Genomic DNA, 14,509 nt, shown 5'->3' on the forward strand with positions numbered 1-14,509 from the left:
ATTCACCTCTCTGGCCATCTTGGCCGCGTTCTGGTTGCGGCGGTAGTAGATGAGTTTGTAGTCGTCCATCCACACCTCGGCCAGGCGCACCTGGTTGCGGGTGATGACCTCAGTACCCTTGGGAAAGGTGTGAGGACTCTTAGTGCGGAAGACATGGCCGACCACGGAGCACGGTATGATCTCCAGCTGTCCACCACACTGCCACACCTGAGAACATTGATTGCATTTACATTAGCAAAACTTCATAAGTTGAAAACTTATTTTGTGCACAGCAGAATACACTAAATTGTAGCTGTGAGTGAAACATAGAATAGAACATTTAAAAAAAGTCTCCAACCCTGAAAGACATCTCTACGTTCTCTCCACCCCATATCTCCATCTGGTCGTCATAGGTTCCGATTTTCTCAAAGTAGGCTTTGGAAATAGCGAAAAGGCCACCAGCAAAGGTTGGAGTTCTAAAAAGAAGAGAAGAAAAGCTTGAGTTCCATTCACCAGGATGACCCAAGGTACATAGCGTAAAAACATTATCTCACATTAACTAATTTAGCGATCCTACAGAGAGGAGTAAAACAATTTGAAAACAACTCATATGTGGTACCATGTAGTCTACTCAAGTCAAGCTACTTGAGAACATAGTGACCAGTCAGGTCCTTCCGTCTTTAGGACACAGTGACGTCTGTTAATGCATTCAATTATCAAGAAGATGATTACGTCAGAGCACTTCTGTAAAACCAGCAGTCATCTAAAGACATCTAAATTCAAAAGAACCGCTATGACTGTCCCTGATTAGGGAACTATCAAAGGTACAAAGTAGAAACAAACAATTCTCAGCAGGGACATAGAAAAATAACAATCATTTTCAAGCTGTATGTTTAATCACATTGTGACCAGTCTGATTCAGTCTGACCTATACATCATGCAAAAATTGTCTCAATTGCCTTAACTGTCACAGAAAGCTTCCTAGTCTTTCACCACTAAGCTGCAAACAGATGATTTCAGGGTAGATTTGTTACAGATTCATTCTTTTTTCAGATTAATCAGATCTAGCATCTGATATCAGCTCAATCCATGAGTGCCGATATAACATCTCCAACCATAACAGAAAGAAAGATCTTGGAAGTCATTTACTTCTGTAAGACCTTAAATTTAGCCAGCTGAACAATGAGTCACACATCCCAGTATCATGACTGCATATTGCAGCCTTCTGCGAGATAAGTATTGCAAAGGTCATTATTGCACCAATGTGTAGTTCTATAACTGTTGTGTTCAACAGCTGTACAAACTGTTCACCATAAATTAGTATTCTTTACTCTGCTGTGCACCTTAGCAGACACAATAGCATGCACATTGTATAACAGATCGTAGGCCAATAGCACAGCTGTGGTGCCACTCTGAAACTACCGAATGCACTGTTAAGCTACTGTTGGGTGCCTTTACTTTAGTTACACCTGCAGGAGTTCACAGGGTGTAACAAAACAGTACAGTTCCAAATTCTGACTGTTTATCAGTGTATACTGGCAGTCAGAAGGAATTGCTTCAACACTGATTTTTCATAATAATCACTGGTACAAGCAAATAAAATTTATAACAACATAGGAAATGGACAGCTAGGAGTATTCTAGTGACTCAGTGATGATTCAGGGTCATCCAGCCAAGGGCAGGTGTGGCTGCAGGCTTTTGTTCCAAGCTAATCCTACTTTCTTAAAATCAACTCTCAGTCTTCAGACAGTTAATGAGTAGTATTTTGTGTGCTCCTGCTCGATTGGAGTAAAAACCCATGGCCACGCTGGTTCTTAGCAGATAGAATTGGATGCATTGGCATTAGAGCATATAGCATACCCTTTCTATGGCATCCCCAACATAACTTTTAGCTATAAGCATCACCAAATGGAGGGAGTGTTATTTGTTTTCATCCTTTAAATGAAGTAAATGCTTCAATTTTATACTGAGTATAATGATATTCATTTAACTCTTATTTGCAAATATAAAATTCTTCAAAAAAAAAAAATAAAGTACATAAGCAATTCTTTTCTTTCCTGACTGCTAGTGTACAATGACTGCAAGTACATGATCAGCTGAAACTGCACTGAGAAAATCTGTGTCCTGAGAAAAGGTTCACTAGAACTGAACGGTAACTTTGTACACAAAACAGGACTGGCTCTGTGAACAATTAGGCAGGGCAGTCTTATCTCCCTCCTATGGCTCTATAAAGTTTATGTGCGACTCACTTCACAGGGTAGGTCTCGTCTTTACGCTTTGCCTGCGCATAGGCCGGAATGGCCTCCCAGCCAAACGTAAGGCTCCAGTCGAAGTTGCCTCGGTTGTGGGCGCGTGCAGTGGACACAGGCTTGTTAAACTGGAAGTTGTTTAAGTCAATGGTGGTGATATCAGGGCTCACCACAGCCGTGGGCTCTTCCACTATCCGGGCGAGAAGCGGCTCGAGCCAGCCGTGGAAGCACTCACCTTGGATTTAAAGGGGGGGGGGAAGGAATGTCAGTTTACATGCCAGTAAATTTCAAGTCACTGAACTCTGCAGGTTTTTAATGTGTCCTGGAGTGTTTGCACTGATGATGGGAGTTTAACAGTTGAGCAAGTTCAGTACGTCAAGCTGCTAAAAGAATAGTGTGAACAACTGTTCCAGGTTGCAATCGCAACCTTATCAACCTTAAAGTTAATACATGGGAAAGAGCAGGGGTACTGATCAAGGAATTAATTATTCCCATCAATGTAAAGCCGCAAGAAGCAAACCAGCTTGTTTTTGTTTACTGTAAAGCTGATCCTTTGGATAACAATGGCAGCCAACTTTCTATCAAGAGCTCCCAGAGGACCTTTCTTATTCTGAAAGGTTGTATCAATGTCGCTGCCCTATTCTATGCTTTTATCCCACTAAAAGTTTAGTATTGTCAGCTGTGGGAGACGGGCGGAAAGAAAAAAGGGGTCAAAAGTCATCATTCTGGCTTGTGCAAAGGTGTGCCAGAAGAGCAGGTTTTCTAAAAAAGGTCTCCTGTGCTTTGACCTTTTGTACTGCTGATACAACGTGAAATTTGAAAAACATGAAAAGCTATGAAAGTGATAATGTTTTTCTGAAAGGCACTAAGAATACAAAGAAGCTGTATTATTTACTAGTGGAATCAGACAATTATGTGACACAAAGAAAAGTGAAAACGTATCCGGCATGGCAACAACTGATCTTGTGAGGAACATTACTGGATTCAAGCTGCTATAGTACACATACATAAACTACCATTCAAATATTCAGCACCAATTTTCAGTAATATAAAACCAATTTGACTGCAGATAAATTTATAAACTGACTTTAGTACATGTCAACTACACAGCCTTCACATAATTTGGTGGAAGAATGTTAGATGTGTCCATGTGATGAACAGAGCTAAAGATGATTCCCTGATAACAAAAAATTATTATAAACACGTAATTACAGTATATTATTTATAATCTAGTGACTTCTAATTTCACAAATAATGTGGAATTGAATTCAACATTTGTACATTCACTACTAGTATTAGGTTTATAATCTCAATCTACACTAAGTATTTACTAAATAAAAATAATATGAGAAGGGATTCCAAACTCTTGAACTGTTACGTATTAGAGCCAGACCAAAATATTGGTTTGCTGATAACATCGCCCACAGTGAAGACCACAGTTTAACAGTTATTTAACAGTGATTTTACCACAGTGAATAACTGAGGTCACAGCATTGCCAGGATTCAAACCCATAATCTCCTGACAACAGGGCGAAATATTAGAAGGTTGTGCCACTAAGGGGCCACAGCAGTACAAGCTGAACTGGTGAATTGCAAAACACTATCATGTTTATAATTTATATTAAAAACTAAAGTATTCATATCTAATAGCATTATTTAAGTAATAAACAACATTACAAATTTAAATATGTTCATTTAAATATATTATATTAGAATGTTTGAGTATTTTAGAAAACTGGGTCATATTTCACAATTCAAAGTTTAAGTCTAAATGTGAAATTAAAGTCATATACAAAAGTTTGGCCGCCCCAGTCAAATTACATGTGGAATGACCGTGAAATACACATACAGAAACTTTGCTGTCAGATCCACTGCCCTGAAATGGTGTGTAAATGAAAATAAGTCAACAGTAATTGTACAAACGTTTGCACATTTTAATGCACAGTTACTGTTTACTTGCAGAATTTAACATGGAAATAAATTAATTGGGGAAAAAATGAAAATGTGTCATATGTAATTTTGCTCCCTGCAGAGAAACTTTTTTTCCACTTAGAAAATCAACCAAACATGTAATTTTACCACAGTGTTCAAACCTTTTGTATGTTGACTGATATTATTGGTTATTGGAATCTTTAGTCTGTAAAAAACAGAATCAGCATCAACCACTGAACTGTCATATTGGTTGGGCCCTATTATATATACACACATACCTGAACATGTACACAGTTCAGAACTAAACACTCAGCAGTCTATTCTATATCTTGGTATAATTAGTGACGAGTGACCAGCAGTGTGAATTGAGATGGGCTACATACAATGGGCATCCAGGAAGGTGAGGACCTCGCCCTGGGCGTGACCGGCACCCAGCAGCCTCGCTGTGATCAACCCCTTCCTCTCGGGCTGACGCACAACTTTAACAATCTTCAGCATCTTCACATACTCGTCCAGCTGGGAGTGCAAATGACCTGCAGCACAAGCACAGGGCCACAGAGCAAAAATAATCACCAACAACACAGAAATAGCCTAAACAAACCACCCAAGAGCTTCTTTACACATGACCGTGAAATACACATACAGAAACTTTGCTGTCAGATCCACAGCCCTGAAATGGTGTCGATTTATAAAGCGGATCTAATTATAATTGAAAAAGGATTTTTTAGATTTTATTTACAGTACTAGGCAAAAAAATAATAATGATTAAAAAAAAAAATCAATACAACAGTATTTCTAATCAACAACTTTTCTGAAACAATTGGTTCTATTTTTTAATTTTCTTTATTTCTTTTATTTACTGTATCAATATTTCATGTATCAATGTCGGATAAGCTGAAATGAAAATGATCTGTTCCTGGGGTAAGAAACTCAAATGCTTCGGGGCACAATGCCACTACTGTGTTTCTTTTTTTATATATTGAACAGTTCTAACTAGTTTTATAGTATTTTATTTGAATTTTACATTTTAAATTGGCCAATTTTACACACAGTAAGTCTTATTTATTTAGTCATTTGTTTGTTTAACTGTAGCGTAGTAGAGTGTTTTAGCATGGCACTTAGAGTGAAAGATGGCTACGTACAGTTATGTAAATTACAGAAAATTTCAGACAAACCAATTTTAGACTAAGGATTTGAAACCAGCTTGTCTAGCTGAACTCTCCACAACTGTCTGCAGGGGAACCAATTTCTCTAAGCACTTGATAGGAAATGCATTTTGTGGTGGGACCAAAACCTCAAACGCATCATCTATTTTTCTGACATATTCATCTTGCAGACTAATGAGCTGTTCACAAGTGTTATTTGTGTTAATTTAAGAAAACACTGAGCGCTACAGGGGCTGGTGTTGATCAGACTTCACCAAGGAGATTCTTACTGTTGAATAAGTGACTTAAGCAATCCCCCATAGGTAAAAAAAGATAATGACTTCTCAATGTGATAAGACAATCCTCTTGCATGCATTCATGCCTCAGCTCTAAGGGGGGAAAAAAAAAAAAACCTTCCTGTGGTGTGACAGCACTTTTGCTATACACCCCCCTCTATGTTCACTTACAAGCTTCCCTTTTCTCAGAACACTCCTTCTACAGTTCGCTCCCACTTAATACAGGAAGTCACAATTTCAATAAAGCAACAATTAATGCTCTCTTTACAGAAAAATGCTTGTAGTAGGCCTGCCAGGTGAATTAATTTAGAAAAAAAAAAAATAATAATAAAAATAAATGTGCCATAACTTTTACACAGGCCACATTGTGTGTTTTATTATTTTTTGAATATGTTAAATTCAGTAAATAAACAGTAATTGTCCATTAAGGTGAAGTGTAATATCTCAAATAATTGTGATTAGGTGATGAATTCATTGTGACAGGCCTGTCTTCATGCACTGTTTGTGTTATTATGAAACAGAAGATGCACTGTACCAAATAACAGTAATGCTGGACAATACTGATATAACTCAATATCACGTTTTATAAATATCATGGTATTGTGATATGACATGAATTTTAAGTTTGCAATAATAAAGTTAAAGACCCCATACTTCTTGAGTATTGCTACTATGTTAAAAGTCTGCCTTATAAACCAGACATAGCTTGTTGGGCTGTTTTGCAACGTTTTCCTCTCTTGAAATTACACTAAAGGATCCCCTATACAGTATTGTACACAGATAGTCAGACAGAAGCGGCTTTCCAGAAAGAAACTTTACTATTTATTTAGCTTTTATGTATTTTTCAAAAGGATACGAAGCACCCAGCAAATAACGTACATTAACGTACATTACATTTCTGTTATCCATCAATGTCGCTAAAACTGAAAATCAACAGTCATGCAACAATATTAAATATAAGTGTTCCAGGAGTCAAGCAATGCAACAGTTGCTTTGTTTGCAGTCGGGCAATAAAGTGAGGCTGAAGATCCACCTCTACAGTTCAGACAGAGTTAAAGTCTTATCTGAGTCTTTGATAAAGCTGCACCCACCTGCTGTACTTGCGTCATCTACCATTATGATTTCCTTTAGCAAGATTGCCGGCGACGTGTGCAGGACACTGTAGACGGTGCGCAGCAGAGTGGACCAGGCCTCGTTGTGGAACACTATAATCACGCTGGTCGTGGGGAGAGGAGGACACCGCCGAAACTTGCGCTCTACACACCTGACGTACACACAAACACAGGGATGTGGGGGTTAAACTGAGGTGTAAGTTTGGAGCTACAGTGCTAATGTAGCCAAAAAGTAACCTTATATCCCTCAGATCTTACGTTAGCTTACATTACCACTGTGCAAAGCTAAATGAGCAAAAGCATGTCACGTTTCTAAAAAGGGCAGTAACTACCCCTCTGAACTTTATCCATTTTTATAGATAAGAGCATGTCACAATATCAGAAACACTGTTCTAAATCTATTTGAGCTTACTTAATGTAAAGCAGTCTGAGGTACACACAATACTGTTTACAAGTCCACCCTTCATTTATTTAACCTTAAAATAAAATTGAGGTTAAATAAATGAAGTTTGAGGACAAAGAAAATTAGTACAAAAATGTTTTTTTTTGTCCAAAAAATTCTTAAAGGATACACAAAAAACGGGGCTTCTAACAACTGTACAAGGCAGAAATGTTTGATATTATATTTGTTTGTTGAGGCTTTTACAATGTTCTGTTAAGTATTTTTCTGGTTTTCTTGAAGCTGAAAAATTAATAGCTTGTACTTAAAGACTGCTTTGACAGGAAACAAATAAAGGGTGGTCTCTTACTTTTGCACAGTAGTGTATGTAAAAGTTCAGGCACGCAACTAGCCTACAGTCTTTGCTCCTGAACTAAACTAAACTAAACATCTGAAAACTACAGCAAACTTCAGACACCAAACATTGTGTAGATGATCGACTACCTTAGGGATGAGAGGAAGACTGTACATTGTTTTTGGGCAAACTATTCAGTCTTTCAACTAGAAAACAATTAATCAGTGATAAAACAATAGGGGTGGGTGACGTGGCAAAAATATTATATCACAATATTTCAAGACATTTTCACGATACATGATATGTATTAGAATACTTGAGACCCAAGATTTAATAAGTTGAAACAGAAAATTAGAACCTGTGTTCACACCTATAAAAAATACTACAATAATAATAATAATAATAATAATAATAATAATAATAATAATGCACAAGTACATTTATTTTTACTCAATATTTTACAAATGGCACTGCACTAAATCCAACTAAACAGGTCTGAACAGGCTCACTTTGTAATGAAAGATGTAGTTCACTTTGTTTACTGATGATATCCATGATATGCTCAAAGCGTATTGTAACATAATTTGTAATGATAACGACAAAATATCGTCACAATGCCCACCCCTATGAATCAGCATCGGAGGGATAGTAAAATTAAAGAGTGCTGCTAAGGCTAACAACGAATGAAGGCCAACAGGTCTAGGTGGCATGAGACCATGCCAGCTGGCACAAATGCCTTTCATTCATTCCTGCGTTACAAGACTGGCTCCAACCACAACTTCAACAGCACAATTTGCAAAAGATATGGCTTAATCTTTAAGATCAAAGAAATCATCCCACAATGCTCAACTCAGGATCAAATACACAGTAAACATCAGTTACAGAGCACAGCGGAGTGAAACGTGTCTAAAGCTAGAGCAGTTCCTCCTCCTGTTCCTGGTGACCATACCATTGGTGGCATAGGCTCAACTGGCAGGTCCTTCAATCAATTATTTGGGAACAGCAAATATCGCTATCAGTAAATGTTTGTCTAGCACTCATACAGCTTCAGCTCCAGCCTTTAAAACCAACAATGCAGTTCACCTCAGAGTTCATGTGCAAATACACCAAACAGCCCCAAACTACAAGACAAAAGTTATTCGTAAGTGTGGATAATATCACTATATGCGATGGCATTTTCATATCATGATATGCATCACAACATTCTGTTTTTCTGAGGTCTGGACGCTGTTGCAAACATTATCTTTTACAGATACAGCAAGAGGTAAAAATGGCTTACAACAATGGCATGATTAGATGAAGGAGATAGCCAATGAGTTTATTTAATATTATATAGCATAATATTAACAGTTACAATAAGTTATACTGCCTATCCTGATTGTAACTGTTGTCATTTCGTTGCTAAATTATGTCACAATATGATCAGTACTTCTATACCACTGGACAAATAAATGGCGATACAAGGTTTTGCCCCATCAGCAATGATATGTAAAAGTAGTGATGATACCCATAGTGAAATCATTTATCACTGTACCAACATTTTTTTGTGTGTGGTTGACATAGCTCAAATTCACTTGGGATTAAATCTTTTTTAAATGAACATACGTTAAAAGATTTATTTTTATTTTTTTTACCTCTCCTGAAAAGTTTCCACTTAAGAGATAGGTGGTTTTATTTTGACACTGATACCTGTGTAAGTACTTGATTTTCCAGTGCAAGCTGCTTTCATTAGGGATGCATGATCTAAATATACAGATTTTTGCTGCAAAACATGGCATTATCCAATTTATTTATTTATTTAATTTTTGGCTGATGTGTATTGAAATTTTAGGATGTAAAATTCCAGTAAGTCACACAGTATTTGAAGTCTGCTGCTACACCTATACCTAAATACTTTGCACAACTATGTTATTTAAACAGGCAACTGATTTCTCATTTAAAATGCCACGTTGGCACATTAAAGCACAATCAATGTTATTTATATTGTGACACTGGCTAATTACAAATACTGGAATTGTGCTAGTGTACTTCCTGTGTTTATTTAGACCAAACAGTGTGAGCTTAGGGTTAAAAACAAAGCAAAATAAAGGCTAAAACAATCAGCTATTGGCCAATTAGGCTGTAAAGAAATCATCAGCTACTAAAACTGATCAATTTTCTATGAATAACTAGCTTTTAGATCACATATAAAATCAGCCTGAACGGAATATTACCTCTATTATATTATGAATATAATCAGTTTGCACAGGAAAGTCAAATAATTACACAGTGCTTCAGGACTTTCATTTGCATCTGTACAGGTTATAACTATAATGACCGCAGACTGAGGCAGTATTTCTCCACTCCATCCTTGGGGCCTACGAGATGTTTCACATTTTTGCTCTAATCTAGCCCCCAGTACACCTGCACCAGGTATTAGCTCTTCTTAATCGGTTCAGGTGTCTTGGGAGCTGGAATAGGGAAAAAAATGTGGATGGTGTGGTTAGTCCTGAAGGCTGGGTTAAGGCAATACCAGACTGAACGGAGCTGCTATTTGATCAACCGTCAAACATTCTTACTCAGGTGGCCGAGTGTCATCTCCGAGACTGCGGTGCAGGGAGATCCGGTCGCTGGCAAACTGGTTGAAACAGTGCCGGGTCATGCCCTCCTCCTTCTCTTTCGCTTCGTCTGGGGTAAGATTGTCTTTCTGGAAGCCTCTCCCGGCAGCTCCTGGACTATTAGGGTCCTCTGGGGGTCTCTCTATCCAGGGTTTAAGATCTGCCTGTGTGTAGAAGCCCGGGGGGCACTGCTGATTGATGGTAGGCTGCTGCTCCTCCGGCACAGGGGGTTGCGGAGCTCCGATCTGGTAGGCGAAGTTGTGCACAGCCCCACGGACCATCTCCATCACTCGCTCCTTCCTGTTGGACAGGTCCTTCAGCCAGGGGTCCTGAGTTCCACTACCCACATCCTTCTGCAGAACCACCAGAACCACCATAAACAGCGTGCCACCGAGGATTGTTAGCTTCAGAGGGGAAATACGACGTCTCAGACGCATCTTAGCAGAGCTTCAAGTTCCAACAGCTGGAAAAACAGAACACATCACCAATCAGTAATAACCTGGGCAAAAGTCACTGCTATAAATTTGTGAATCGATTTGCTGAGGACATACCAGCTGCACTTGTCCACGTAATGTGAAAAAAAGACAGGCCAGCCAGTATCACGATCAAATGAGTGCGACGAGGGAGCTCCACGTGTAGCACAGGCACTAAAACTCACCTAACAAGCATGCCGCACCCGATGGGCTACCACCCTGCAGGATCTACGTGGCAAACAGGCGGCTAAAGTGAGAAGTCAGCCAAGACTCGCACTCCCTTTATGCATAATGAGTAACACCACACACTTTGCATTAACACATGCCAGCAGCAGCAAGCTCTTTTCTGAGCTGTCAAAGTTACTTGACAGCCAACATGAGACTAGAGCTAAGACCCAAGCTTCACACTTCTTCCAAGATGTAAAACGACTGGTTGTTCTGCTGGGGTTAAGCTGCTCCAGTGATGGTGATTCAACCTTAATTAAATAGCATTTCTGTCATTACAAATTACGCATCAAAATCACCCTTGTGACATCAGCAGAACCATCCCAAACTGCATCATAGAACCGAGAATAAAGTTCTGACCGTCAGACTCTCAGGCTACAAAACCGGTTCACCTGCACCGAGGGCTTTGACGCAAAACAAAACAATGTAAGGCGTTGGAGGCACATTCCAATCTTGCCATTCCCAACAAGTAAAAATGTACCTATATGGAAATTGCTGATGGCAATATCTGAATTTAGCTTTAACAATAGAAGAGCCCTTTTTGGTGGCATATAGAACCACTTACAAATAGATTTCAAATAGATGTATATGGAACCATAAACAATACATTCTCCATTAAACTACAGAACAATTTCAATTTCAATAACTATTTAAGCATGAAATGATGAAATGCCCCATTTAAGCATTCCCTTTACTAAAGAACCCTTGAAGAAGCATTTTTAAGAGTGTGGATTAGCAGTATGGAGAAATATGATATTTATTTCTTATATATATATATATATATATATATATAATTTATTTTACATTTTTAACTGTTTATTTTCCTTCATTCAAGTTCAATGGAACCCCCTCTTAAAAAGACAAGTTTTTGTAAGTTCAGTAAATGTATGTTTCCAAAGTCAGTGACTAATCGTGTTAAATAATCGTGATCATGATTTTAGCTACAATCGAGCACCCCTATTAAAAAGTGGCTCATTTTTACACAACACACCACACAAAACAGCAAAACAACCACTGTATGTCCTCTGTGGCCACAGCACTGAAATATTAAATTTGATTTGTCACCTTTTCTGTCGAAATGTCTGAAGTAATCGCTCTTATCTTACGACGGTTTGCACCCTGTACTTCCTCAACAGCAGCACTTCTGTAGCTGAGAGAGTCGAACAGGAAACTCGTTTCAATAAATGTGACAAGGAAGCACTTTTCCGATCTTTCGGGGTAGATTAGTTGGATTATTTTACACCATCACAACTTCAGGTGGAGTACATAAAAAAAAGAAAACAGACCATTTTCCACAATGGACACAAGTTGCTGCTGAGAGAAGTGAAGACGTGGTACTTAAATAATATTCCAGTCAAGATAACCCTCAGCTACCGAAAAAAAGTGTTTCGACGACAAACCTTCAGTTCGGGCGATAAAAATGCGTTTTAAGTGAAGGCTGGTGGGTAAAAAGGAAAGAAAGGCAGGGATAAAGTGGCGGCTGTAGGCTAAGAGGACGAGCTCGGAGAGTAAGTGCAGATATCAGTGCTGCTTCTACTACCTGTAGCGGCGGCGTCTCTCCGGACACTGTCGACTCCAAAGGACCGAAGAGCTCGTGATTCTTCGTGTCTCACCGAGTGGTTCGCTCGGTGGGGACAAACAGAGGCTGTGACTGTGGACTTACGGGGGGCGGCGAGCGAAGGGGCAGCAGTGAGGATAAGAGAGAGCGGCCACACTGGCCTCCCCGCTTCCCTTTGAATGCTACAGGTGCCATTCGCCCGAACGAAGAGGCGGAGTCCTCTGGGTCCTAACACCGGCTCATTACCTCACATTTGCCAGGTTCTTATTCGAAGTTTTCCGTTCCGCCTTAAATGGCGCAGCACTTACACGCTGGCGCTGGAGGCCTGAGGTACCAGAGTGGAGCTGAGGCGCTATTTAAGGTGGAACGGAAAAATTAGTATGCGAAGCCGACTTGAGCCGACTTAGTGAACGATTCTGCAAAACTTCTTACAAACTAAACCCCATATTGTTTTCTAATATCCTTGTGCTCTGACAATAATACGCCCCGTGATGAGTGGTTTCGGACTCCTAATGGTCTTTTATTCCGCTCCTTTGCCGACAACAGCTTAATTAAAGTTCTGGAGAGGGTGCAATAAGCTTACACGCGTTACCTCCGTAGATATGAATAATGAATGGAAAAGAAATTAAATACCGTCTCCAGTAACTGCGTCTTGAAACCGAATACAGATTTATTCAGAAACAGAGAAAAGCCCGCCAGACGGCAGATCTGCGCTATCGGTTTACAGTCGGTGGGTGAGAAACCAGATTGCAGAACCACTGATGGACATGAAACTAGAGGACAAACATGGGAGGCAAAGGGTGCAGCGATACGACGATACATTGTGATCGATGGGGTGACAATACATTATGATCGATAGGCATTATAAATGTTTAAATATGAGTATTTTCATTCAGCAAAGCTTAAAGAGAAACATGGAAAACTCAAATTTCCTCACATTTTTAGTGTCTGGTGTGGTGTAGTGTACACACTGTAAAACGTAATGATTTAATAATTGCACTTCATTTTTTGACTTATTTATTAAATTACTAATACGAATCTAACATACTATTTCTTATATAATCCTTAGTTACTTAGATGAATCTAGTTGAGATCAGTTGGATACGTCCTACAGACTGAAGAGTCTTTTGCCCAAAAAGCTTCCCAGCATTCTTAGTGGTTTTGCTGGTTTCTGTTAATTGGCTCTTATTTTTCTACTTTATAAATATAATTCTTTTTACAAAATGTTATATTTGTGTCACAGGCTGTGAATGTATTTTACATGTTTGTGTTCCCATGAGTCTCACCCTCTTCTCACCATGATGGTGTTTTGTGTCCAGGTTAACCACCATGAATGCCAACAAAATAGCTAACATGCATTAAGCTACTGAAGTTCTCAGAAATGGAGGATTTTTAATGGAGATACATTATATAAGGAAGAGCGTTTCGTTCAAGTTGACGTAACAGACAACATTTATAATGGGTTGAGTTAACCTTATGTCCTGCAGAAGTGTAGCTCACTAAAAATAAGAAAGTAACTAAAACTCATATGTTAAGTTATTTGAGTTTGAACCTGTTAAGTAACTTTACTTAATTTGATCATGGCAATAAGTGTGCACGGTTTTTTCAAGTAAAATCAACTAAAAAAGTGTGAATATTGTTAAAGTTTCAAAACATATCGTTCACTAATGTTAACTTGTTCACTTAGTTATGGAGACTAAGCTGTAAAACTGGCCTGTTTTGGAATTAACTTTTTTTGTGACGTCACAAAACATACATATTTACTTATTATTATCACCTTTATTTAACCAGTAATATCTTACTCAAAGGGGAATTCCACCAATTTTTCAAAATCTCTGAATAATTGAGTCCTTGAGATGTAAACAAAGTCATTCGGAGGGGTTTGATGTGAAATGGTTCATTGTAGAGAAACTTGCAGAGTCAGTGGTGGTCATAGAAACCAGGGGTCGTGATATCTACAACACAGATATAGTCATTTTATTTATTATCCAAAACCGCCAGTGAACCTACATGTGTCTTTTGAGTTTTTATGTGTAACATTGATGATGGTAAAATAGTCATAAATCTGAAAAAACTAAGGTTTTTTTGGGGCACTATTTTGCCTTACAACACCCTGCATGTGCCCTTCCATAGGAATGGATTAAATTAAATGGATTAAAATACATTTTGAGTCAAAACTTTGTCACAAAACTATTATATAACAGACATC

General features: G+C 38.6%; 1 protein-coding gene across 3 annotated transcripts in view; it reads right to left on the reverse strand.

Moving 5' to 3' along the window:
* galnt6 (UDP-N-acetyl-alpha-D-galactosamine:polypeptide N-acetylgalactosaminyltransferase 6 (GalNAc-T6)) overlaps positions 1 to 12,562 on the reverse strand; it is a 19,535-nt gene extending 6,973 nt beyond the window's left edge. Inside the window, exons 1-8 of one of the 3 annotated variants that reach the window (XM_036591754.1) lie at positions 11,808 to 11,954; positions 10,596 to 10,745; positions 10,006 to 10,507; positions 6,693 to 6,865; positions 4,544 to 4,693; positions 2,229 to 2,463; positions 338 to 455; positions 7 to 207 (exon numbers count right to left, since the gene is read on the reverse strand). In XM_036591754.1, coding sequence (XP_036447647.1) covers positions 7 to 207; positions 338 to 455; positions 2,229 to 2,463; positions 4,544 to 4,693; positions 6,693 to 6,865; positions 10,006 to 10,481 — 1,353 coding nt within the window. In that variant the 5' untranslated portion in view covers positions 10,482 to 10,507; positions 10,596 to 10,745; positions 11,808 to 11,954. Of the gene's footprint in view, positions 1 to 6; positions 208 to 337; positions 456 to 2,228; positions 2,464 to 4,543; positions 4,694 to 6,692; positions 6,866 to 10,005; positions 10,508 to 10,595; positions 10,746 to 11,807; positions 11,955 to 12,282 lie in introns of those variants that run through there. The other 2 variants (XM_036591751.1, XM_036591753.1) reach the window with 2 other exon arrangements.
* Between the last annotated feature and the right edge of the window lie 1,947 nt (positions 12,563 to 14,509).

The sequence above is a fragment of the Colossoma macropomum genome, unplaced genomic scaffold (assembly GCF_904425465.1).
Source record: "Colossoma macropomum unplaced genomic scaffold, Colossoma_macropomum, whole genome shotgun sequence".
Lineage (NCBI taxonomy): Eukaryota > Metazoa > Chordata > Actinopteri > Characiformes > Serrasalmidae > Colossoma > Colossoma macropomum.